Raw genomic sequence first — 26567 nt, 5'->3', positions numbered from 1 at the left:
GAGTTGTTGTAAGCATCAATAAAATACCTTGTGTAAAGTGCTTTGCAAACCTTAAAGAACAATATAAATGTCAGCTCTTATTATTACCATTATCATTAGTATATTATTAATATTATTATTGATATTGTCATTATATTTATTACTATTATTACCATCATCATTATTACTATTACTACTACTATTATTACATTTACCATTACTATTACTGTTATTATTACTAGTGCCATTATTATTAATACTATGACCGTTACTATTGCTATTATTTTTATTACCATCATTATTATTACTATTGCCATTATTGTTGTTATACTTATCATTGCTATTGTTACTCCTATTATTACCATCATTATAATTATTATTACCATTACTTTTACTATTATTTTATTATTACTATTATTATCATTTTACCATCATCATTATTATTATTACTATTACCATTATATTTTTGCTATTATTACCATACATTATTACTATTATTACCATCATCATCATTACTATTACTATCATTCATTATAATTATTATCATTATCACTTTTACTACTAATAGTAATTATTACTAATATTATTATGTCTTTAGTTTTTCTCTTAAATTTCAATTTTTGAAAATTCTAGACATAGCAAACACCAAAATAACCCCAGCCCTTCCTATATCCCACGAGCTGCTGATTCCTGTACGTTTCACATTTACAGCATTTCTCTCAAGCACCCATTTCTCTGCATTCAGATCTTCAAGTATCCTATATCCCATCACCATTGACAGGGAGTAATCCTGTTGCCTTCTAATAATCTCCCGCTTTCTAGTTTTTTTTTTTTTTTCCCCTCTCTAATTCACCCTCCATTCAGCTGCAAAAATGTCCAATCATAGCTTTCCATCTGGAGGGATTTGAGTCTAAGCCCTCAACTCTGTCCACAGCAATATGTGTCTGGAGTGGTATTTTAGCCCAGGTTTCCCTAAAATTGTATCCACTGCACCACACTGCCTCCAATCTCTCTACAGCAGAGAGGTGACTGTGTTACTCCCTTGATCAAGCAGCTTCACTGTCTGTCTGTTGCTTCTGGGACAAAATAGAAACATTTTTAGTCTGGCTCCAACCTACAGAATAAGCATATAGGACATGCTTGTTTGTTAGAAGCAACAAGGTGTCTGGGAGTGAGGTCAGAAAGACCTGAATTCAAATCCTGTTTTCTAAGCAGCTATATGACTCTGAATAAATCACGTCTCTATTGCCTGCCTCAGCTTCCTCAATTGTAAAATGGGAATAATAATAACAATAATGGGAATAATAAGAGTTTCCTGTATGTTTGTGAGGATCAATGAGATAATATTTGTAAAGTACTAAATTTAGTGGTTGGTATTCAATGGCACTTAATAGATGTTTATATCCTTCTTTTCTTGGTTTAGAAACCAAAATATTGAAAGAAAAGTTCTAAGCAGAGAAAAATCTTCATGCAGTCTGAAAGTTATCCCTGAGTCAGAGAGATTGTGATAAAAGAATAAATAAAGATTTATTGAATAAGTGAATGAGAAAATGAATGGATGAATAAGCAACAGTAAAGAATTCATTTGTCTTCTCACTCAGGAGTGCCAAACCTTATCAAAGACATAGACCTCAGCTTTTAAGTTTAAATTTCTCACACACTCGCTGTCACACAGGGCCCACATGCTTCAAAGACCACCAGTTCTAAATTCTTGTGCCTATTGTAAATAGATTATTTCAAACACAAGTCACATCTACCAAGGGAAAAAAATGAAAATGCATCACCACTTTTAAAATAGCTAGCATTTATATAGTGCTTTAAGGTTTACAAAGCACTTTACAAATATTATCTCATTTGATCGTCAACAACAGCCCTGGGAAATAGGTGTTAGGATTGATCTCCATTTTACAGGGAGGAAAATGCCATTTTACAGGAATAGAAAGTCACACTGTGAAGATGGTTCCAAGTCCAGATTTAAAATCGAGTTTTCTGGACCCAGGTCCAGTGTTCTAAGTGCTATGTCACCAAGATGCTTGCCTTTCCAGCTAAATTGCAAATGTAGATATGTTTTATTTTAATATATATTTATACATAAATAGAATTTATACTTATATAAATATTCTTTTCATTTCTCCTAGATTCATGGGACTATGAAGGGAGGCTTTGAATGTCCAGGTTAGAAAGGAAACCATTAGATAACCCTATAAATAGAGAAGAATTCCCTCAATAACATACCCTTCAAATGGTCATCAAATCTTTGCTCAAAGACCATCGGTGCTGAGGATGACAGAAATAATAAATACCATTGCTGAAATCTCTGTCTTCCTGATTCCCACATCCAGCATTTTATCCACTATGCCAGGATGCATCTGTGTGAAGGAGGAAGTTGTCATTAAATTCACCTAGCACAATTGCTTCATTTGACTGAAGAGGTTATATAAAAACAATCCTACAATTCAGTGAATTCAATGAATAAAACAATTAAACCAGCTGTAATGACTGGCCAGTTAATTCAATCAATGAAGTCGCCTAAAGGAAGCCTGAGTCAGGGAGATAATAGAACTATCTACTCTCAGTCTCTGAACAAACCATGAATTCTGTACCATGAATGGGGAATTATATAAAGGCCCAGGGCTTGAAAAGCATGGTTCTCAAAGGACCATAGGACTGCAGGCTCAGAGATGGAGGGCTAGAATATTAGAGATTATCAAGTCTCACCACCCCCCTCCATTTTACAAGTGAAGAAATAGAAATTCAAGGATCTGTTACAAAGGATCTGAGACAAGGATTTGGGTCTTCTTGACTCCCATTCTGATGTCTTATCAGCCATGCTTGATCCTAGGTCTATGGAACTGTCGTGGACATCCAGAATGATTCTAGGACCCCATCCCACAAGTTCATCAGCTGTAAAGCCCCTATATACTTTGAACCACTCCCAGATCGTACATGGAAGGTATCACGCAGCTATTTCCAATATAAGATGGTTTGGATGCCTCTCTAGGTGCTTATCAAATTTGACAAGAATTGATAGTTCTTGGAAAATGAGCCAACCGTTGCATTTCACAGATCACTTCCAACAGGGTGGCTGATTATAGAAAAATCAGGTCAAGAGTTGGAAGGAAATAAAGGAAAATGGCAAAGTGGGGAAGTAAATGGTGAGGTTATTTTTTTTAAAATGGGGCTTAAGGATCAATAAGCCATTTTGGGCACTGATGGTTCCAAATTAGGGGATATTTTTAGCAATGTCAGTGATGTCACTTTGAGCAGAATGACGCACAAAGAAATGAAAATATAGAATGGTCCTTCTTTGACTTGGCACTTTATGAAGGAGTAGGAAGGAGGCTATTCTCAGGTACGGACATTATTGATGTCCTTGTTCTATCATATTTCACTGATTGCTAGTTGGCTGGCCAATTTTATCCCCAGTCTTACTAAAGCTCTTCTGATCAATCATTGTGATTCACTCCTCCATAATCATATCTTTAGGGGTTAGGGGTCAGAATGGGCTAAAAATGGACAGGACTGATGGCAAGCTACAAAAAGGAGCCAGCATTCTTTTTGATAATCCCAAAATTGAAGTGGGAGAAGGCAGAAATCTTCAGGATTTTTTCAGGTTTCAAGATAGTATCTATCCTTTTACCTAATCTAAAATTCTTCTAATCCCTCGCTTCTTCTTTAAGCATATTGAGAATTTCTACTTCTTCTTCCCTGGACAAGGGTGACAGGACATCTACTTAGAAACTGGAATCATTGATTTCTTAGGACTGTATTGAACTTAAGACTCTTTTTGCCCTTCTCATCACCAACCCCATGACCATTAATTAGAACTATTGCCCCTTTGCTACCTCTTGGAAAAAAAAAAAAAAGCAAACTTTTCTGTTTGCCCCTTAAAGCCCTTTACAACCTAACTACAGCCTACCTTTCTAGGATTATTATATATTATTGCCCTTCTCACACTCTACAATCCAGTTGAATTGATCTTTCTGTTTGCCACACATGGTCTTCCATCTCTCCTCTATTTGTCTTTGTACAAACTGTCCCTCATGCTTAAAATGTACTCTCTTCTTGTCTTTGTCTGCTGGAAAGCTTAAATTTAACTACAATATCACAACATACAGGGGGCTTTTTCTATATTTATTATATACTTTTCTGTGTATTTGCCTTCCCCTTTTGAATATAATTCCTTGTGGACAGGTACTGATGCATTTTTTTTTTTATCTTTGTACCCAGCACAATACCTGGTACATAGTAAGCACTTAGTAAATGTTTGTTATATGGCTGATTGGATCTCAAGCTAGAGAGGATCTAGTAATCCATCAATTACAGCCCATTCATTTTGCAAACAAGGAAACTGAGGCTCAGGAAGAAAAGTGGTTTATCCTAACGTCCCATAATGAGTAAATGTGAATGTTAGAGATAGTTTTAAATTCTAATAACAAGTCCAATGCTCTCTCTAATGGTAAGCAGATTCTTTGACCCTGAATTGTAAAGTACAGGGACCTATAGGGAGAGATTTGTCTCTAGAATCAAGAAGAAGACAAGGGATAACCAGAAAAAAGGCCCCCGAACTTCAATTGTGGCGTGACCCCTTGCATATTGGGGTGAGGTGGAAATTGGGAGAAGGGGGTAAATCACTGCCCTTTTCCATACAGGAGAATGAAACCTCATAGGGAAGAGGAGGTGCTGGGCTAGATGAGATGGCCTCTAAGGCCCCTTCCAGCTTTAAATCTATGATTCTGTATACGTTTCCACTGGGACTGATTTCTGGCTCTGCTAGGGAAAACGCGAATGAGCTTTGGATTCATGGTTATTTGGATGTTCCACTGATACCCACAAGAAATGAAAGGGAGACTTTCTGATAGCATAATTTTTGCCCCCTGTTTAAAATAAATCAGAAGCATAATGTGAGAAACACCACGACTTAAGGACAAATGCTGCTTTTTTCATTTCTCTCTGCACTCCAGTGGATGTGATGGAGAGGGAGGACGTAAGAACTTACCCACAAGAGAGAACAACAATCTATCCATCCTGAGCTCCCAGCTCCAGCAGCCTATGAAGGGAGAATAAATCCTCTGCAGTTCCTTTGGCTTGCTGTTTGGCTCTGCAGTCTGTTTTTTTATATTATTTTTAATCACTATGGACAAACAACCTATTCCATGGATAGACTTGCCTTTTCAAACCCAAGATGAGATTTGCCTGCTTTGATTACTTTTGCAGAGAGATTCAAAGCTTTCAGTAGACATTTCAATGTCTTTCTATAATATTTTTTGACATTTGAAGATTAAAAAAAGACAAATCACTCAGAGTTTGCTACTTAATAGGTTTTGCCATGATCTCTTTGTCAGTGTTTGTTTTTCATTAAGGATGCCAATATCCTGAGAAGTTTAGTTGGAGGGTCTCAAAGTATTGGACCCAGGAGTTCTGGGTAAGGAGGGTAAAGGTAAACATTTAGATATGGAAAAAGAGGACTATGGAAACTGTGAGAAGCTTTGCAGGATTTGGATGTCAATGACAATGTCATAGCTATGGATTTATTTATCCAAAGAAAGTAGGGAGCTTTCAATCCTATCAGAGGTAATTTTCTGTGGATTATTTCCAATTTATTCCATATAGATCTTGCTTATACATAGTCGTTTGCCTGTAGTATCCCCCATTAAAGTATGAGCTTCTTGAGAACATGAGCTGTTTTTTGTCTTTATATCCTCTGTGCTGAGTATAGATAATAATGGTTTCTGATGGATCAAGTTGATGGAGGGAGAAAAAGAACAACTGAAGAGCCTGTAAAAAGAAAATGATATATAGATATTAGGAAATAAACTTGGATTACACAAAATTTGGGTCTAGAGAATATACTTTTCTTCTTTCTTGAACCATATATTCTGTTTTATTCTCCTCTCTCTGTTTTGTACTAACCTTGCCAAATCTTCTGATTAACATTTCTTTAGAAATAATAATAATAATATATATATATATATATTAATCATAACAATATCTAACATTTATATAGTACTGATTAGGTACTAGGCATATTGCCTTAGCACTTTACAGATATTTTCTCATTTGAAACTCACATGGGAGGTAGTATTATTATCTTCATTTCAATCAATCTTCAAAGCAAACAATAAGCACTTATTATGTATCTGTTCTGTGAAAGGCACTGGGCTAGGCCAATGGGACAGAAAAATAAAATGCAAAAAACTCCCTCAAGGAGTTTACACTCTCAAAGGAAAGAGAACATGTCCACACCTTGGGAGGAAAGCTCTACCAAGTAGGGGAACCAAAAGTGCCTTTCACAGGAGGTGCTTGAACCAAGAATTCCCAGAAGTGGAGGTGAAGAGGGACAGCATTTCAGGGGAATAGCTGATACAAAAGCATGGAGGTGGGAGATGAGGTGTCATATGTGTATAATTGCAAGTAGACCACTATGACTGGATTACAGAAAGGGCTTGGAGAGATGTAATGGGAAAGAAGACTCAAAATTTGGATGGAATCAGGTTTTTCAGAACTTTTATTATCAATCAGGATTCCTATTGACCTTAGAGGTATGATAGAATCTATGGAGTTTATTGGCTAGGGGATGGGGTAGGGGAATGTCTGTGACTCAAAGTCTTTAGGGAAGGAAGTCTTTCCTTGTTAATTGTAAAAATCATTGCAGCTGTATTTTACCAAACCAGCAAAGTGGACTAATGCATTTTAGCAACATTAATGATAATTTAAATCTGAGACAAAAAGGCTTTCTTATTTTGCTAGAATGAAGGGAGGCATAAATCAGAGTTCTGGTTCCTTTAATAAATTCCATTAGCTTAAGTCTAGCAATATATACAAACATGTTCATGAGAACAAACTCTTTTGTTTGTTTCTGGTGTGGTCGGGTGGCTTAGGGTATTGCTCTTAGAGGCAGGAAGACGGGTTTAAATCCCACCTCGGATACTTAGGAGAGATGCCATGCAAACTGTCCTCAGTTTCTGTGCCTGGTTTCTAAGCATCCTTGGAGCTTTAAATGTTTAGTCTTTGTGACCATCATTGTTGGAAGGCTGGATCCTGCCTATAATAGCCACTTAATAAATATTTATTGCATTAAAATCTGTTCTATAGTCTCCCCTTCTCTTCCCTCTTCCACTGACCATTGGGACAGTGTGGAAGACCAACATTATGTTTTCTAGGTGCAGAGCTCCAAGTGTACGGTCTATGGGAGGAGGTCACATTTAAACAACCATTCTAAATCAACTCTGCTGAAGCCAGGATATTGGAAAATGTGCAATCGTTATTATTTAACTAAAATGGGCAAAGAAATGAGTTTCTAAGGAGTGGAAAATCCTGGCTAAAAGACAGTGTTAAGGCTATTCTCTTTCTCAGCAGTCTATCAATTCCCTCTGTATCTCATTCCCTCTATTACCAACAGACACTAGCAGACTAGTATAAATCATCTTGGACTATGTTCTATAGACACACATGAAGAAAATCTTGGTTCAAACCTCACCTATGATATTTACTAACTATGTGGCCATATTATGGAATATCTGAGTTTTTTCATCCATAAAATGGGGATAGTGATTCCTATAAGCCATGTCACCATAGAATTGTGAGTCTAACATATGATGTGAACAGAATACTTTGAAAACTTTAAAGCACTTTATTAATGCAGATAGTAATTCCCATAATCCATGTCATCATCAAATTGTGAGTCTAAAATACAGTGTGAACAGAGTGCTTTGAAAACTTTAAAGCACTTCATTAATGCGTGAGACAGATTTGAAACTCCTGGTCCTTTTGCTCTATCCCCTAGACCATCTGGTTTTCTTCTAGTTTCTATCTTGATCTTCATCCAAATGTTCTCTTTCTTGTCTTCTCCATCTACCTCAATCTACCATCTAGATTCCCAAGTTTCTCTCTATGAATATGTCTTTTTAAAAACGTTTTGGGGGATGAGGCAATTGGGATTAAGTGGCTTGCCTAGGGTCATATAATTAGTAAATATTGTGTCAGAGGCCCGATTGGTACCCAGATCCTACTGACTCTAGGGCTGGTGCTCTGTTTCCTGTATCATCTAAGTGCCCTTGGGATATGTCTTCTTGATATCTGGTGAGGTGAGCACAGCAGATAGGAATCAGGGCTTGCAATCAAGAGAATCTGAGTTCAAATTTAGCTTCAGACACTAGCTATGTGACCCCAGGAAAATCACTTCTGTCTGCCTCAATTTTCTCCTCTGTAAAATAAGGATAATAATAGCATCTACTTTCCAGGGTTGATTTGAGGATCTAATGAATGTAAATTGCTTTGCAATGTGGAAAAAACTGTGGCAATGCTAGCTATTAATGATTATGTTCATGGCAAATCCACTAATTCTTTAAAAACTCCTCTTCCTTTTGAAATGAATTTTCTAAAGCTTGTCCATTGTCACAGTCACCGGTTTTAACTGATGTTTCATTAAGGGACAAATAATAAAGTTAGAAGGAATCTTTAGACAACAAATAAGAGTAACTAACAGTCCTCACACAAGGGGCAAATTTGAACTTACAAGTATCACTGAAATTTAGTGAATGAAACTCATGAATGGATTATAACTCTGGGTGGGTATAGCTTATTCAAAAGAAACGGGCTTAATTAAAGGGAGTGAGGGAATCATTTTATTGAAAGATAGACTCATGAGGACATCCAAGAATCTGTAGGTGGCAAGTATGGTTGAGAATGGTTGAGTGAAGATCAAGGGAAGGAGAAACAGAAGTGATTTTGTCATTTAAGGGTACCATAGAGCATCTGGTCAGGATAAAAGCACAGATAAGATCACAAGCCTGACATAATTGTGATGGGAGATTTAGATTATTTTCAAGAGAGATCTGGGGCTCTCTCTCTTTTCCCAAAACAGAGTTGGCAACTTAACTTGGTTTAGTGAAAATGTCATCCTTTAAAGGTAGAAGAATCAAGGATCCACTTGCTGAATTCCAAATGATAGAAACTTGAGGATTATGATAATAAAAATAACAAGAGAAGGCAAAATTATCCAACTCTGATTTTGCTTCTGTCTTTTCTACTGAGAAAAAATAATCATTGGACTGAAAACAAAAACAGTTAAAAGGAAGTTGGAAGCCAAAGATAAGAGAGGAGATAGTAAGAATGCAATTAATTAGCTTTGTGTTAATTCCAGCATCCAGGCCCAACTGAGTTATATTCTAACGTACCAAAAGAAAGGGTAAATGTGATCTTTGAGAAATCCTTAAGAATGGGAGAAGTACAAATATTTTCTTGATTTTCATAGAAGGGAAGAGGTTAGAGTTTGTAAACCATAGAGATTGACTTTGATTCTTGAAAGAATTCCTCATAGTATTATGAAATTATAGTTTATGAGAGAGTAGAAAGGAAAATGGTGATCTTACAAGAGCCAGCATTGAAAGCAAGTCTTGCCTGACGAACTTCATTTCCTTTTCTGACAAGGTGACAAACCTGATAATAAGGGGATTGCAATAGATATAGTGTCCCTGGATTTCAGCAAAGAGTTTATCACAGTTTCTCATGTAAAATGGTCAAAATGGAGAAATGTAAGCAAGTAGGATTCAAACTCATTGAACACCTCAACCCAAAAGGATTAATTAGTGGATTAATGTCAAACTGAAAGTCATTTTTTGTTTATTTGTTTATTTTTGTGGAATACCCTGTTTATAAGTCTTTGATCCTGTTTAATGATTATATCCTCGTTGGGTAAAAAAGAACCTATTTGAATTTGTAACATTTGCAAATAACGCAAAGCTGGGAGGAATAGCTAATTTAAAAATACCTTACTAGGCAAGAATCATAAGTTGAATCAAATAAAAAAAAAAAACTTAGTAAAAATAAATTTCAAATTTTACACTTGGGTTCAAATAATCAGTTTCACTGGCACAGGATGGCAGAAGGTTTACTAGATAATTTATTGAAAAAGATTTAGTGGCTTAAGTAGATTGCAAGCTTAAAATGAGAACCAGATGACATGAAAATTCAAAAACAACAACAACAACAACAAAAAGGCTAAGTCTTTGCAGGCTGCATTAAGAGAAGAACACAATCCAGAGTGAGAGAGGGGATAGACTCCTGTAATTTTTCCCTCGTCAGACCACATCTGGAGTATTATGTTTGGTTCTAGACTCTACATGTTATGAAGGATGTGCTAAACTGGAAAGTTTTCTTAGGAAAGGCAGCAAGATGGAATAGTGGATAAAGTGCTGGACATGGAATTTTCTTGAGTTCAAATCTGGCCTTGGACACAGACTCAGTGCAAGTTACTAAATCCCCTATTTGCTTCGGTTGCTTTATCTATAAAATGAGCTAAAGAAGAAACTGGTAAAGGACTTCTGTATCTTTGTCAAGAAAAATCCAAATGGAGGGAGGGGGACGGTCAAGAGAATCAGACAGGACTGAACAACAATTCCATAGGAAAGTGCCTGAATGGGGAGGGAAGTGGATATTATTCCATACAGAATGAGGGACATTTAGCCTGAAGAAAAGAAAACTGGGAGGGGGAGAGGGAAGCATTATAGTTTTTGTCAGATATTTAAAAGACTATCATGAGAAAGAGGTATGCCTTATTGTGCTTGACTCCTAACAGAACAAGGATGAATGGGTACATGTTACAGGCAGTCAAATTTCAACTTAATATAAGGAAAAATGTCTTTAACAATTATAGCTGTCCAAAAACAAAATGATGTGCTCCTGGAGATAAGAAGGTATCCCTTCTCTGGAGCCTTTTCAAGTGGAAGGAAGATGAATGACCATTTGTTAGTGGTCTTGGTGAAGGGACCTTTGGTTATATATGGACTAGATTAGTTTGTACATGAGATTCCTCAAAATTCTGCTATTCTGGATAACCCTACCCACTTGGTAGTTGGTATTTATGATTGATATTTATAATGATCCCAGAGTCATAGAACTGGAAAGTTGGGAGAGAAGCCAGAAATCACTTGGTTCAATACATAAAACGAGGGGAAAGTGCCCATTCTAACACACCTAACAAGTGGACACCAAGCGTCTGTTTGAAGGCCTCCAAGGAAGGGGGATTTACCTCCTCTCCAGGCAGCAGCTCATTCTTCTTTTGGACAGCTCTAATTGTTAGAGTCGATTATGCTGCTGAGTCATCAATAGAAAGTTAATTAGGTTCAGCACACTCTTTTAAGTGGGTGCAGTCGTGAGGAACATATTAAAGAAAGATTTCTCCCAAAAAATGTTTAAAACAAAACAAATTTGGAGGATAAAAGGGAAGAAGTTTCAGTTATCTGGAAAATCCAACTTTATGTGACAACTCAATGACAGAAGTTTGTATCATCCATTCAAAAGTCCAATGAAATGGGTGCATTTCCCCTAAAGACGTCCCCTATGAGCCATTGGAGTGAATATGAGGGGCATTGATTGACTGAACCAAGATTTTCCATCTTTCAATTAAAAAAATAAATGTTTTCTTTGATATTCACACATTTATTCCATAATCAGATACCACAAAGGTCAACATTTTCATTTTTTGTGTGTGCCAGACCCAAACAAACCCATCCAGAAAACCCGGGCAAAATACCATCAAGGGGAAGCCACATAGAGAGGTTCTAAGGCCACTGGAAAGTCACGCCAAGCAAATCTGCTCATCACAGAAACACTGGATAGGGACCCCAATTTTCTTCTCTACATCCTCAGACTTAAGTTCCAACCGTGTTGGTGCCATGGCAAAAAGGGCATCGGAATCTGTCCAGGAAGGAATAAAAGAGGCTTGTAACTTAGAAACCAGTGAAAAATGGTCCTGGACACCCACTCAAGCTCCTTTTGAAACCTCAGTTTCCTCATCTGTAAAATGGGGATGATAATAGCACCTTCCTCCTCCGGTAGTTGCAAGGGTCTATTGAGATCATCATTATAAAGCACTTAGCACAGCGACTGGCATATAGTAAGTGCTATATAAATGTTAGTTGTTGTTGTTATAATTATTAATTCCTTCTTAGTCTCAGTTAAAAAGGCCACTTTACCCTTCTGGATCTAGGACCAGGGTCCTGTGACCTCCAGCATGGTGCTCAAAGGCAATAATAAACATACTGATTGATTAAAACGAGCTCAGGTGGGGAAAGGGGGGATGAGGATTCCCTTAATCCAGATCTTGACAAAGTCATCCAGAGCAACTCAAACAACATTTAAACATTTAATGTGGATTCTAAATCAAGCCAGTTCCCCCACACACACACACATACACCCCTTTCACCCTCAGGGAGCATCATTGTCTACTATATTGTTATTACTCAGATACATCTGCCTTGGAATGTGTTTAACAAGCCTATTGAAATCAATTCTCCTTGAGATTTAAAACCTCCTGGTTATGTAACCACATAGCTCAAGGTGTCCATATGGATGCAACTCCTTAACAGGGCCTGAGGAGAGGAGGTATTCTCAAAGTTTCCCTGCTCTTGTGTGTGCAGAGAAGGCAGAGGAGTGGGGGAAGGCTTCCCCACTCCCAGGTCTGATATAAAGGGCACCTGGGGAATAAAATGGAGATTCTCAGGCAAAATATCCCTCCCATAGATATTGAAAATTTTTCATTTTAAAATGTCTCCCTGGCTGAAATTCTTTAAGTAGAGACTTATTTATTTGAACAAACCTGTTTTTCCAACTGTAAATGTCTCTTGGAGAAGAACTCTGACTCTGCAGTCAAAGAACCTTGAGTTCAAGAATTATCCTTAGTGTTTAGCTTTTTAATCTTGAGCCTCAGTTCCTCATCCATAAAATGGAATAAAGAATATATAGCCTCTGAGTCCCTTTCCAGCCTTTATTTTGGAATCCCATGATTAAAATATTGATATGATAATTAACATGTTAATATAATATGTAACTAATATAATATGATGGATATAATTCATTTAAAATAAATGTTCTACATTTGTGTGAATTAGTGGGCTCAGATATCGGTGTAGAGCAGAGTTCAGCACAGGCAAAGCAAGGATAAGCGGAGAAGATCATAAAGACATAGAACTCTGGAAAAGGGGGCGGGAATTGGAGAAGAATGGGAAGTGGGAGGACAGTGTGTCCATTGCCTCCTTTGGACATCCTGGCCAGGTTCCTATTCCTAATCCATCTTGTAAACCCTCCTGCCATGGGTGTGCTAACGCCATCCAAACTGATTATTAGCAGATTATTAAATTTTCAGTGTGAGTATTTATACCTTGGAAACCATCAAATTCTATAAATCAAAGCACTATTTATAATTTTGTTCATTGTCTAAATTTAAGAAATAATATAGAAAATGACACAGACTAAATTTAAGAACATGTCTGCATGTGCATCTTCTCTCTCAAATCTGGTTGTTAAATATTTACTTACATATCCCTGATTTTGCTTGTCTAGCTTAGATTTGGGCAGGCTCTACAAGGAGGCTCATTTTTTGGGCAGTAATATCCATTTCTCTTGTAGCCAGCAGATGCTTGTTCTTGTTAAGTGCTAGCTGGGCATGGAGTAGTCTCCCTATTTGTTCCCTTTTCTTGACAAGGACACGCTGAACCCATTGCTTTCTTGGAACGCTAGAGATACTTACCTATTGGAAGGCAATGGAAGCCAACAAGGGTGGCAATGCTTTGGCCCTCTCTGCAGCCCTTCAGACACCTCAACACCGGCTGCACTGAAAAGCATGAGGAATTTTCTCCTTGAAGGTCAATTGTCTTCTCAAGTCTCATGAACTGGTGTTTAAAGGAACAATCTGCAACGAAACCAAAGCAGTGAATTCCATTTTCTCATTTTATTTTTCCTTTTTTATGCCCTCTTGTCTCCCTGGGCACCTATCTTTTGATGGGACTTCAAAAGCCAAAACAGCAAAACCCAATGGGCAGAGGCCTCCAATGTCTGGGACAGAACACAACCCAGACTCAGTCCCCTTATCAATGACACTTCAATGATTACTCATTGAGTAACTCAATGAGGTTGGGGAACATAAACAGCTAGGAAGTGTCTGAGGGAGAATTTGAACTCAGGTGTTCTTTACTCTAACTCTGATACTCTCTGCCATCAGCAGAGAGAAACTATCATTATTATTAGCCAATATTTATATGATACTTTAAGGATTGCAAAACAATATATAATTATGCATACATATATACATATGTATATAAAATCTTATTACTATTAAAGTCTTTAGAAACTTTAAATAATAATAATTATAATAATACCAAGTATTTATATTTATCCATCATATCTATTATATATATTTATCATTATCTATCATCATCTAATATTTTAATAAATCTTATTACTATTAAAGTATTTAAAAACTTTAAATAACAATGATTATAATAATACCAAACATTTATCATTATCTATCATCATCTAATAATCTATCTAATAATAATTAGATAAAATATCTAATTAAAATAATCTATCTAATAATTATTAGATAAAATAATTATTATTATAATACCAAGTATTTATATTTATTCATCGTATGTATCATATAGATTTTTATCATTATCTATCATCATCTAATATTTTAATAAATCTTACTATTAAAGTATTTAAAAACTTTAAATAACGACAATGAGTATAATAATACCAAACATTTATCATTATCATCATCTAATAAGCTATCTAATAATAATTAGATAAAATGTCTAATTAAAATAATCTATCTAATAATAATTAGATAAAATAATAATAATAATCTAATTAAAAATCTATCTATCTTTGGACACTTTACATATATCATTTCATTTCATTCCCTCAACAGCCTGAGAGATAGGTGTTATTATTATTATTATTATTATTATTATTATTATTATTATTATTATTATTATTATTATTATCATTTTTCAGGTGAGGAAGCTGTGATCAAGAGAGCACGTCTTGTCCAGAGTCACGCAACTAGTTAAGTGTCTGAGGAGGAATTCAACTCCAGGGGCTCTCTACACCAGTAATAATGCAAAGCATAGGATTAGGCTTTGAAATACAATGTTTTAAAAAATGACAGTTGAGATTCCCAAGGAGTTTACAGAGAATTGGCAAGATGATTTTGACAACCTTGAGTAGGATGGATTAGCAGAAATTGAAGGCAAGGAAGAGAGACTGATTGATTGATTAGGAGACTTGGCCAAGAGTGCAAATAAAAAGTAAGGAAGGGCTGCACTAAGGTTATCACAGTGGGAATGACAAGACAGGGAGGATGCTAGAGATAATGGGACAGTCAAGTACATGAGACCTGCCAACTGATTGGTTGTGGGACCAATGGAGATAGGAGACCTCCGAGGTGACTCTTTCTGCCTTAATCACAAATTGTCTATTATTGCTGTTTTTAAAAAGGGATTTTCTTTTTTCTTTGTGCCTGCCTGCTGAGTCTGTAAGCCTCTTAGCAAGACACCCATCTTGTATTTCTTTGTGTCCTCACAGTCTCTAATATGTCATTTTTAAAAATTGAACTTCTGGTTTCATTATCATAGGGAATTCGCAGTGAGGATTCTCCAACAATGTTGTGAGTTTTTATATCCAATTTTTGTCACATCCAACTTTATGATTCCATTTAGGGTTTTGCTGGCAAAGATACTGAAGTGTTTTGCCATTTCCTTCTCCAGATCATTTTACTGATGAGGAAACTGAAGCAAGTAGGGTTAAGTGATTTGCCCGGAGTCACACAGCTAATTAAGTGTCTGAGGCTGAATTTGCATCAGAGAGATGAGACTTCTGGCGTTCGATCCGTGATGGCGTCACCTAACTGTTCAGATAGATAAAATCCTATTCAATCAATTGGTTAGCATTAAAAAATGTACTGAGAGGCTAAGTCACTACTCTGTTACCAATAAAATTCATGGAGATTAGATGATGTTCTCTTGGGTCAAATAAGAAAAAAAGTATCAAGAGTAGAATTAGAACCAAGCTCCCCTAATTCTAGTGCTTCCTTCCTATGTTTCAGAGGGACCTGAACCCAAGTTTCCCTAATTCTAAGGTCAGATTTTTCTTTCTCATACATCACACTGCACCCAATACAACTCAATAAATATAAGCTGAATAAACAACGAGAGGGTATTGTCCCCCTTCCAACTCTGAAATCTGAGGAGACTAAGAATTCCATCCAAGAGCATTTCTACAGCTTTCTTTGAGCACCAGCATGGGAGTAAATTAATAGTACTAACAATAGCAGTATCAATAGGGTTAAATTAGGAATAGATAGTTGGCCTTAGAGTTAGGAAAACCTGGATTGGATCCTTTTGCTGACACATATTACCTATGTGATCTTTAGAAAATCATTCACTCCCAGAACCTTAACCAACTCTCTAAGAGTTAGTGTCTCTCAGCCTAGATTACTTTCTCTAGAAAATGAGAATTATGATAACACTTACTTTGTCAATGGCCATATCAAATGAGATCATGTACATAAAATATTGTACAAATCTTAATATGTTATGTAAATGTTAGCTGTTATCATTGCTTTGCTGTTATTCATTCTTTCATTTATTTCTTTATTTTAAATTGAAGAGAAGATAGCAATCTGGTTTGGTTGAGGAAGCTTATTTAGTACTCTTTTCACAGTAAGATAAAATCGGTCCAAAAGAAATTATAGTAATAGCCCCCATTTCTATTGTACTTTATGCCCTACAATGCTTTCCTAACAATGACTCTCCGAAATAGGTGGTACATAGCTCACTATCCATTTTTTAAACTTGGGGTATCTTCCTTACCATCAAATTACTAACATCAAAGCCAAGGCAGTCTACATTTAAGAATAAGCATGCAGTTTGAGTAGAGCATGTCTGAGTGTATGTTGTATGTGTTTGTATTCAATAGAATAATGTGAATTATTTACAAAATCATTGTTTGTTTTTGCCCAAGTTTCTAACTCCCTCAACTGAAAGCTCCTTGGACTGCCACTTCAGCAAGCCTTCAGGGTAATAATATAGAGGAAACTTGACACATTTGGAGAGTGTATTGGATTTCCAGTTCGGTGTAGCTATGGGACTCTGGACAAATCAGTACTCTACTCCTCATCTGTAAAATGTTCTCCAAGATTTTCTCCATCTCTAATTCTATGATCTAATGAGTACTACATATGGAGAATGCCGAGAACACAATTCTTGCTTTCAATCATCTGTGATTATTGAAGTGCCAAATCTGGTGAGCCAACCCTGTATGTAGAGACTTTGTAATTGCAATCTACTAGAGTTCAATTTTCCATTAGGAAGAAACTGTAAGGTATAAACTGATCTAGTTCCCTAACATCTGGCAAATGTCTAAACTACCTGGGAAGAAAGAGACTCCTTAATTGGATACAATAAACCTTCCTTCTTTGTAGAAGATAAGGCCACAAAAAAATATAGTATCTAAAGTAATATTATATGTCAGAGAATCTTAATTGTGTTGAAAAACTAATTTTTTCACTTTAGGCTGGGGTCCAAGTAGGGGTTCATACCTCTGGAACAGGAGCCATCTGTCAGAACCCAAGACCGAGCAAAGCTCACGGCATCTTTAGCTATGTAGCCACTGGGCATCTGAAATTCCTGGATAGTTTCTGCATTGGCCTGTCCACACAAACCACGGGTTTTTCCAATCATCCATAAAGAAATACGAACCTAATGATAATTTAGAAAGAGGAGGTTACTTCACTGAGGAAGGGGAAGTAGAACGAAGAAGGAAATACAGAACATTGTCTAGTACAGAGACAGTGACTGGTTAGTCTCCTAGCATCATCTCTAATATCTTTTGGTGAGAAAGGGATGCATCTGATTGCCTTCTGCATCTGTGTAATCTAAATTGGTATTAACACCTGAATTTAGTGGTCAGGTAGAAAGCTAACTTGAGCGGAGGGGCTGAAGGGAAAAAACTACAATACTAGAGTAGGGATGAAGTTCACCTTTCCAACCTTTCCTAAGTAGGAAAATTTCATAGTAGAGTATCTAGCTAGGAACAAGGGGAAGAATCTGCTTGTTATTTCGGATAAAAATAGTAGCCCAAGGAAAGGACAAAGACACCTTGCATGTTTTCCCATCATAATAAAGCTTTTCAATGCCATGTTCTGGTGCAGAAAGAGAGAATCCTTGACTTTCATTCTTGATGGACACAAGTGACTCTAAAAAACAAAAAACAGACATTCAGTATGATCTTTATTAAGAAGGAAAATTTTATCCTTCAATTCAGAAAGAAGTAATGGGTTAAATCAAGAGACAAGACTCAAAACTAACACTATTTTATGCATAATGAATGCTTAATAAATTCTTGTTGAGTTGATTTGAAAAGCTGAGTTTAAATTAACTGGATTTGAATTTTCTTTCTTTTTTTTTATTTTCAAGCAAAAAGCTCAAGGCATCTTGTGGCTTCAAATTACACACTAATTTAAATTCAACTGAGGTCTTCGCTGTGCTAAGGAATGGAAAGAAATACCAAGAATCATGGATTACATTAGTGAGAACCTTAAGACCAACCAACTCAGTTCCTTTTCCAAATCTCCCAGGAGTTCCCCTCATGACCTCCTGCATCAAAATTCAAGAAGCAAGGTTGGCTACTTTGGCTGAGGTCTTATACTAATTGGAGGAACCGAAGGAAGGGAGTTCAGCTTCCAGGTATGAGAGATGGCCATGAATCACTGGATTATGGGACCATGAAGCTAGTGCTGGGAGGGTCCTCGGAAGGGATCATCATGAGAAAAGTGAGATGAATCAGAGGATCTCACCATCAGGCGATATCATGGTCTCGACTGGCATGTTTCTCCATTTCTAATAAATAGAGAAAAACAATTAAGGAGCAATAAAACAGAGCAATACTCACCATTGCCAGAAAGGATGATGCTTTCATCCACAGGGGTCTCTTTGCTATCCACCTGAAGCCAAAGACGTCCTTGAGCGGGATACATATCAATGTCACTTTAGAAATCGATGGGGGAGACAGAAAGAGATAGCGGGAAGGAAAAGAGTGGCAGAGAGGTGAGTTGGACTGTTTAAACATTTGCTGACAAGAAAATGAGTCCATGCCCCCAGTTCATTAAGAGGTTCTTTTTAAATGATCCTCAACATATGCCATAAGGTAGTTGTAATAGAAAGAACATATGCATTTGAGTAGCATATGGAAAATTTAGCCCATCAGAATTTCCAAGTAGATGAATTAATAAGCTGCTTCCACATTTGTGGAGACACATAAAATTATAATTCTCCCTCCATTTCTTAGGACAAACCAGAATCACACTCAGATTATCACTGTGACCTTCTGTTAGCAAAGCAGTTCTGACCAGAAGCTTTGGAATGGCTTACTGATTGGCCAGTTTGACATTGATAGCCTTTTGGTCAGCAGAGCCTTCAGCGGCCTTGATCAACACCAGGAACCTCAGCTCGGGGCTAGCATCCTGGGCTAGAATGTGGAAGCAGTTGGCAAGCAGGGGGTAGCTATACTGGATTCCATTGAAGGTGGTGATCTGCTCTTGATTGACTGAACAATCAGCTGAGGGAATAAGATAAAAAGGAGAATTTTCATGTAGGGCCATCGCATTTGGATCTGGAAGGGATGTTAAAATCCATGTAGTCCAGTTCCCCCATTTTGTGTGAAGGACACTGGTACTGAAAGGCAGTGATATAATGCAGTAGATAAGACTATAAGACAGAATACTACCTGGGCTAGTAGGAGTCAGAGGATTAATCCACTTCTACTGGCTGTGTCATCTTGGGCATTTCTCAGATCCTCAGTTCCCTCCCCTCTAACATGAATGGGATAGCACCTCGAAGGCTCCTACCAACTCTAAGCCCATGGCTGTATAAAATAATATGAGGAGGGAGAAGATGCTGGCAGCTAGGGGAGTCAAGAAAGCTTTCCCATAGGAGCTAGTCCAAGAGTTTAGCTTGATGTGAAGTTTGGAACTCTAAGGGACCCAAGGGAATAAGCACCGGACAGAGCCAATAGAAATGCAGAGAGTAAGAACATGTTTGAGCATGAAGACTAGGATTCTGAGACTGACCCTAATGTCAGCCAGGAGGTATTCAAAACTGCATGGGACTGAAGAGGCTATCCAGTCACAACCCATCATGTTACAGATAAGGAAACTCAGGTAGAGAGCAGCTCCAAGATTTTTCCAAATTTAATAGTACATAGCAAAGAAGACGTCTAACTCAAAATCCAATATTCTATCTTCAACATCCTAAGTCACAATTTTCTTTAAAAAAAACTTTATTATACACATATAACTTATTTCTACATTGCCTACATTTCTGCCTGTGCCATCTTTTCTCAGAGAGTTATTTTTCACATTAAAAAATTTTGTAAAAGAAAAGGAGGAAGAAGATATCAATAAAACTGATTCATCCATCTGCAGAATCTCATGCTATATGCAGTGTTCCACACCCAGAGACCTCCACTTCTGGAAAAAGGCAAGACAAAGTGTCAAGATGCCATTTCCTAACTCAATAAATGCTACAGATTTCTAGAGGAGGATTCCCATAGGGCAGGAGTATAGCATATTTTAAAACTCCAAAACAAAAGCCCCTAGAGACCAATTTTCTCACCTTGGAAAGTCTCCATAATGGAATTTGTGACTTGTGCAAAGAAATCCCCCACCTGGAGAGGCAGTTTGGAAGCTGGTGCTGGCTGACTTATAGGGTATGGGATGGGTAAAAGAATGTCTTTTCCATAAAAAGTAGTCTGCCAATGACAAAAAAAAAAAAAAAAGAAGAAGTAGTACAGTGGGTAGAGAGTGCAGTGCCTAACCTGAGTTCAGATTCTGCCTCAGTTATGTGTGTGATCCTGAGCAAGTCACTTTACCCTGTTTGCCTCAGTTTCCTCAGCTGTTAAGTGACCTGGAGAAGGAAATGGCCAATCCCTCTAGTATCTTTGCTAAGAAAACCCCAAAGTGGATCATGAGGAGTCAGACGTGACTAAAACGACTGAGCAACAACAAAGAAAAAGAGAGAGTGGGGCAGAGGATTCATTCCGGGAGAAGACCCAAATCATGGTGGGCACACTTACATGGGGTAGTCTGATAGTTACATCCCCACTTCTGGGAGATGAGAATGCCATCAGCAAGCTGGCCTTCTGAAGGGGATTTTTCCAAGCTCTTTCAGAGAATCCCAGTCTAGAGAGAAACCCAGGAATGAAAGTATAAAACCTGGAAATGAGAAGAAATTATTTATCCATTCCATAAATATATACTAAGCACCCACTAAATACAAGATGCTGGGAATACAGAGAGACAGATGGTGAAATGAAAAGAAAATTGAATTTAGACTCAGAGAATCTGGTTTGGATTCCAGCTCTGTCATTTACTACTTGTCTCATTTTGGGACAGTGATTTACCCTCTCTGGAACTCACATTCCCCAAACATAAAATAAAAAGTTTACTCAGGGATTCTTAAACTTATTTTGAGCCACGGACCTCTTTGCCAATCTGGTGAAGCCTATAGACCGATTCTCAGAATTAATGTTCCTTTTGAAACATATAAAATAAAATCCATAGCATCACAAAGGGAATTGAAATGATTACAAAGAAAAAATATATAAAAATAAAGATGTAATTGGTTTTTCTCTCATCCAAGTTCACAGATGCCCTAAAAAGAATCTATGAAAGAAGTTTTGGTTTGGAAAAGGGGAACAGGAATGGAAGTTGGGGATCATCCTGACCTGACCCAAAAAAATCTCTAGACCAGATTTCCACAAATTTCATTTGTGACTCCTATTCTTTGCCAACTCTAATACTCTTCATCCTAGTCCCATTTAGGAAATACAACAGATGGGGGGAAGAAAGGGGAAATCTTACCATTTTCCCATTTCTGTGACTTCTGCTGAGATTTTTGGCCATGCAACCTTCATTTGCACAGTGGAGTGATTAGCAGACTGCCCAGTCACAATTTCTCCAAAAATGTGATATTCCTGGCAATTCTCACCCCATTTCAAGGATGCCTGAAATGCATGAAGGGACAAGACATCAGCCTATTGGGGGCTTGGAATTCTTGGAAACAGCTAAATATGCTGGCCTGTTGATGTGCCCATTTAGTGAGATTTGTAGCTTACCTTTACCACATGAATATTCTCCAATGAGATTTCAATACAAGTTTTCCATTGGCTACTTTTGATAAAATTAGTGACCCATATCTGGATCCCAGCTTTGGAGGAGTGATTATTTGTGAAGATGGCAAATTGGAAGCCATTAAGCTTGTGGTCACTGTGTTCTACTCGAAATATTCCAGTTAATATGAGTGGATTATTGTTCTCCAAGAACTTCATCTGAGCTCAAGGAAAGAGAAGAGAAATGGGTGAGCCTTACCTTGTAGGACCCAATAATTCCTTTTGTCCAGTGGGGAGAGACAAGATGCTAACAACTATGGAATAAATAAGCTACATAGAGGATCAACTTGGGGAGAGAGCAGTCTCAGAAGGAAGACAAATTCTTACTGTGAGCTTGGAGTAAAAGAACCTAAATTGAATCCTGGCTCTGACACTGTAACTTTGAACATCACACATCTTTAGACCTCAGTTTCCCTCTCTGTAAAATGATGGTGGTTAGATTAAAGAGCTTCTAAGTTTCTCTTTGATCCTATGCATAATTCTAGGTTATCATGGTAGTTTGTGGAATCTCCAACTTAGATGAATATTAAAAGGGGATGGTAGATAGATAGATAGGTAGGAAGATAGATAGATAGACAGACAGATAGATAGATAGATAGATAGATAGATAGATAGATAGATAGATAGATAGATGGAAATATGGATGGATAGATAGAGGTAGATAATGGATATAAATGGATAGATAGGACAGATGGATGACAGATGGATAGAGAAATAGAGAGAGATAGAGGTGGTTAGATAATGGACATAGATGGATGGATAGATAGATAATTTGAATCCAGCTCCCTAGAGTCCAAACTCCCTAGACTTCTTATTCCATGTTGCTTCCTCAGACTGGCTAACATGTAAAGTGGTTTACAAATCTTAAAGTGATACATAAATGCTAATTATTTTTGGGTAGAAGAGAATTTCACCACAGAAGAATCGCAAAAATAATTTCATAAAATGGGAAAATTTGTTTAGAAAATTGTAAAAACCAGGACACTAATTTATACTTTCTTTCTTGACAAAAAATGCCTCCAAAAATATGAGAAAACCCCCTCTTAATTTTTCAAGGTGTTTTCCTTACAGCATAAAACAGGACATGGGAACAGGGGCTGGGTCTGCCTGAAACAATCTGGATGGGCTTTACTACAAACCAGTTCTCATTTTCTATTCCCACAATCTTTTTGAAGTTTCTTTGCATCCATCCTACTGAAAATACTTGGCACTCACCATCTGGATTAGTCTGGAAACTGCCTTAGGTCCTGTTTCGATTTCCAGCCCAATCTTCTCAACAGTAGCATCTGTATAGGGTATGCAGTACACAGACATCAAGGTTCTGGATTTCCCATCCACCATCCCCATGAGGAAGCCAACTCTTTCCTTACCTGGTTTTGCTACAAGCTGAGCCTCATGTGCACCCACTATATGATGGAAAATGGAGCGTTGGAATGATGTGGCACTATGGGATTTCATGGAGAAGTAGGACTGAAAACCCAAATAAGGCAAGTTGAGCCAAGCCTCTTGAAAATGAGCCTTTCCATTTTCTCCATGGTGAAAGTCGGGCTTGGGGAAGTTGAAGTAAATGGGAAGAATAGCTTCAGAGGTCCTTTCTGGCTACATTTGAACAAGGACATTTTAGAAATCATCAAGAGGCAGGAGATGGTACCAGAAAAAAAAATCATCAAGTAATCATTTAGTCAACAAGCATCTATTGAGCACCTGCTATTTGCTAGACTGACTTGCAGTTCCTTGAATGTGGCAGTTGCATGCTTTTGCATAGACTGTATCATAGCTCTAAAATGCTCTGCCCCTCAATGTCACCTGGTTTCTCTGCTTTCCTTGAAAACCCAGATACAATCCTATCTTTTGCAAGAGACCCTTCCAGGATCCTTTCTACATCCACAATAGCTAGCATCTTCTCCCCTTAGACTGCATTGTATCTCCTCTGTCTTTCTCTTGTATGGACAGAGTTTGGGTTGTCTGCCCCATCGGTTAGAATGGGAGCTTGTTGAGGGCAAGTGGAAATATTATGAATCTTTGTATCTTTCCAGAGCTTAGCCCGTAGTAATAGGTACATGCTTAATAAATATTTGTTGACTGACTGATAGGGCTTTAAGGACAAGATCAAAGAAAGAAAACATTTCTCTCCTCTCAAGTTTAACTTCCATTCTAACAGGGCAAGTCACTTAATTTCTGTCTGCCTCAGTTTCCTCAACTATAAGATGGGGTTAATAGTAACCTCTACCTCCCAGAATTTTTGTGAGGATCAAATGAGAGCATGTGAACAACATGGTTTGCAAACTCTCTAAGCCCTATAGGGATGCTATCTCTTAAATTCAAAGGCAGGAGGGAGAGCGTTGGCAGGAAAAGCTTGTCAGAGAAGGTCATGCTTTAGCCATTATCAATGTTAATTCCAGGTCTTTTAACAATCACACACGGACAGTCTTTCTGTGGTAGCTAAGGCCTTTGTAGCCATTTTCTATAGAAACTGCTAATCTTCCATATTTGTTATGACCTTGCCTGCTACCTTCAAATTCATCTCTGCAGAACCAAATAGTCCCTGGGAGATCTCAGATCCTGCTTCCTCGGGAACTAGAGGAACCTTCTTTTCGGTGTCTGGATCCCCATTCTTTCTCGATACCGCAAAAGCTTTGGCACTGCGGGGACAGCGAGAGCACACTCGGGGTCAGGGATTGCTGGTTATTGGACACGGCTCAGCCCCTGCATTCATCTCTGAGCTCAGGGGAAGGGAGGCTCTTGAGAAGCAAATGTTGACTTAAAAAATAGTGCTATTCCAGAAAGTCGATAATGTGAATGAATAAATACAGAAAAACCAATAGACTTCTCAGTACATCATTTGAAATCTCTAAGAATAAATGTCTCCAAAGTGATCTGAATCTTTCAAGGCTGTTCTAAGGAAGCAGCTTGGTAATCAGAATATCCTGATGAAAGACATGGTAATTCAAAAGTTCAGACCTAGTTCCAACTTTGTCCTTGCTATTCTGTTCTCTCAAGAAGGAGTTTGGGGAAGAGCTAGCTGAGTGGTATACCTGGCTCTCAGGAGCTCAGTCTCTTGGCTCCATGGGAAAGTTTCATACTTAAAGTTTTTCTCTTCTAGGTCCATTTTAATGTCCACCTTCATTGGATAAGTTGCCTGAAGCTTTGCCTGGAGCTCAATGCCAGACTGGAAGACAGGGGTATTGATGGTCATCGCTGCCACAGAATACCAGTACATGCTGGAGAAGAAAGAAAAAAGCAGTGAGCCAAGGACAGTACTATCTCCTATTTATACTGTCAAACTTCCCTCGGAGGAATTCTTCTGTATGGGAAGTAAACAAACAACATACACAGAGAGCAATAACTAGGATGGATAACTGGGGCTTTGTCCTGGGCACTAGAATTTAAGGGGCATTTGTATATAGCACTTGTACTCCTTTAACAAATGAAAATAACTAATACTTGCAGGAGGTGACAAGTTTTGTGCCTGCCTTTAGCACCTTATCCTTTTTTCCCCCTCAATATTTGGAAAATTCAACAACACCAAAAGGACATTGAACAAATTTTCTGGAGTATGGGTTTTATTGTCACTGTGAACAATTGTGTTTAACAAGGTTCTACCATGGGTCCAGAGAAATCAACTTAGGCTAAATTGTGATGCGGGCTACTCATTGATTAAATTTATATATAGACAAAGAGCCTAATGCAAATGTTAAATCAGGAGGGTCCACGAAAGATGCCCATAGCATAGGGAAAGAGAGAGAGGTTCCATAGGTTGATCAAGGAGGAATCCCAAGACTTTCCTTTTCCCTAAGTAAGCTCCTGACCCAGTCCTTATTGTGTTCCATTTCCCAAAAACAATCTCCTCATGGCATTTGATAGAAGTCTGCCTCTCTTAACAGAGTTTATCCAAGGACTTTTCCCTTATTCTCTTAACTATTCTCCTAATTCTTTGGTTTCCTGGTGCTTACTTCAATAACTACTAGACATAACTGTACCCACATACGGTCATATGCACAAGGTATCCTGAAGAAATATCCAAATTGCTTCCATAGTAAAACTTGGCAATAAGAGAAATTTGAAGAGACTTTGGGGAGCTGAGCCTGCCCAGCTGGGAGTGAAACAATAGAATTTTTCCCAAGGCAAAAGGAGGTTAATTGAAGGTCTGTCTATCCATGTCCCCTTCTTCCTTCTAAAAGGCATTGAATAAAATTCATTTATTAAACAAAGCAGTTGGAAGCAATAAGCTTTCTTCTAAAAGGCCCAAGGATCCATTTAGATCTATTGGATCCAATGATCCAATGAAGGCCTTTTTTGCAGGGTTGAAGGGGTGATTGGGTAATCCATGTGTCTTGGGAGGGTATACCCAATTCTCTTTCAGAAAAACCATGAAATCCTAAGGGGAAAAGGACAAGCTTCAGCCAAAATAAATAAATAAATAAATAAATAAATAAACCAGAAAAATCTGTCTGGTCTCTCATTATTCTTAAAATGAAAAACATGACAAAACATTCATCAACATACTTACTGTATGTGCCCAGCCTGATGAATAAAAAAATAAGACAGTCCCTTCCTTCCAGAGGGTTATATATTAT

The 26567-nt window shown here is 37.6% G+C and overlaps 1 protein-coding gene and 1 long non-coding RNA gene across 2 annotated transcripts in view; one reads left to right on the top strand and one right to left on the bottom strand.

The window, feature by feature from the left end:
- The window catches only part of LOC141541846 (uncharacterized), a 57162-nt gene extending 30725 nt beyond the window's left edge, over positions 1-26437 (top strand). The window contains exons 3-5 of the long non-coding RNA XR_012481917.1: positions 18240-18869; positions 23166-23477; positions 25094-26437. This is a non-coding gene — a long non-coding RNA (uncharacterized LOC141541846). The remainder of the gene's footprint in view (positions 1-18239; positions 18870-23165; positions 23478-25093) is intronic.
- LOC141541841 (vitellogenin-2-like) overlaps positions 5132-26567 on the bottom strand; it is a 66798-nt gene continuing 45362 nt past the window's right edge. Inside the window, exons 19-33 of the mRNA XM_074266367.1 lie at positions 25026-25211; positions 24503-24632; positions 23361-23589; positions 23206-23276; positions 21937-22149; positions 21683-21825; positions 20896-21034; positions 20436-20571; positions 19194-19380; positions 18715-18809; positions 17922-18019; positions 17363-17522; positions 13511-13672; positions 11516-11679; positions 5132-5757 (exon numbers count right to left, since the gene is read on the bottom strand). Coding sequence (XP_074122468.1) covers positions 11561-11679; positions 13511-13672; positions 17363-17522; positions 17922-18019; positions 18715-18809; positions 19194-19380; positions 20436-20571; positions 20896-21034; positions 21683-21825; positions 21937-22149; positions 23206-23276; positions 23361-23589; positions 24503-24632; positions 25026-25211 — 2068 coding nt within the window. The 3' untranslated portion in view covers positions 5132-5757; positions 11516-11560. The remainder of the gene's footprint in view (positions 5758-11515; positions 11680-13510; positions 13673-17362; positions 17523-17921; positions 18020-18714; positions 18810-19193; positions 19381-20435; positions 20572-20895; positions 21035-21682; positions 21826-21936; positions 22150-23205; positions 23277-23360; positions 23590-24502; positions 24633-25025; positions 25212-26567) is intronic.

The sequence above is a fragment of the Sminthopsis crassicaudata genome, chromosome 4 (assembly GCF_048593235.1).
Source record: "Sminthopsis crassicaudata isolate SCR6 chromosome 4, ASM4859323v1, whole genome shotgun sequence".
NCBI classification, from domain to species: Eukaryota; Metazoa; Chordata; class Mammalia; order Dasyuromorphia; family Dasyuridae; genus Sminthopsis; species Sminthopsis crassicaudata.
Note: the sequence above shows the minus strand (reverse complement) of the source record. Positions and strands in the feature narration are given on the sequence as shown.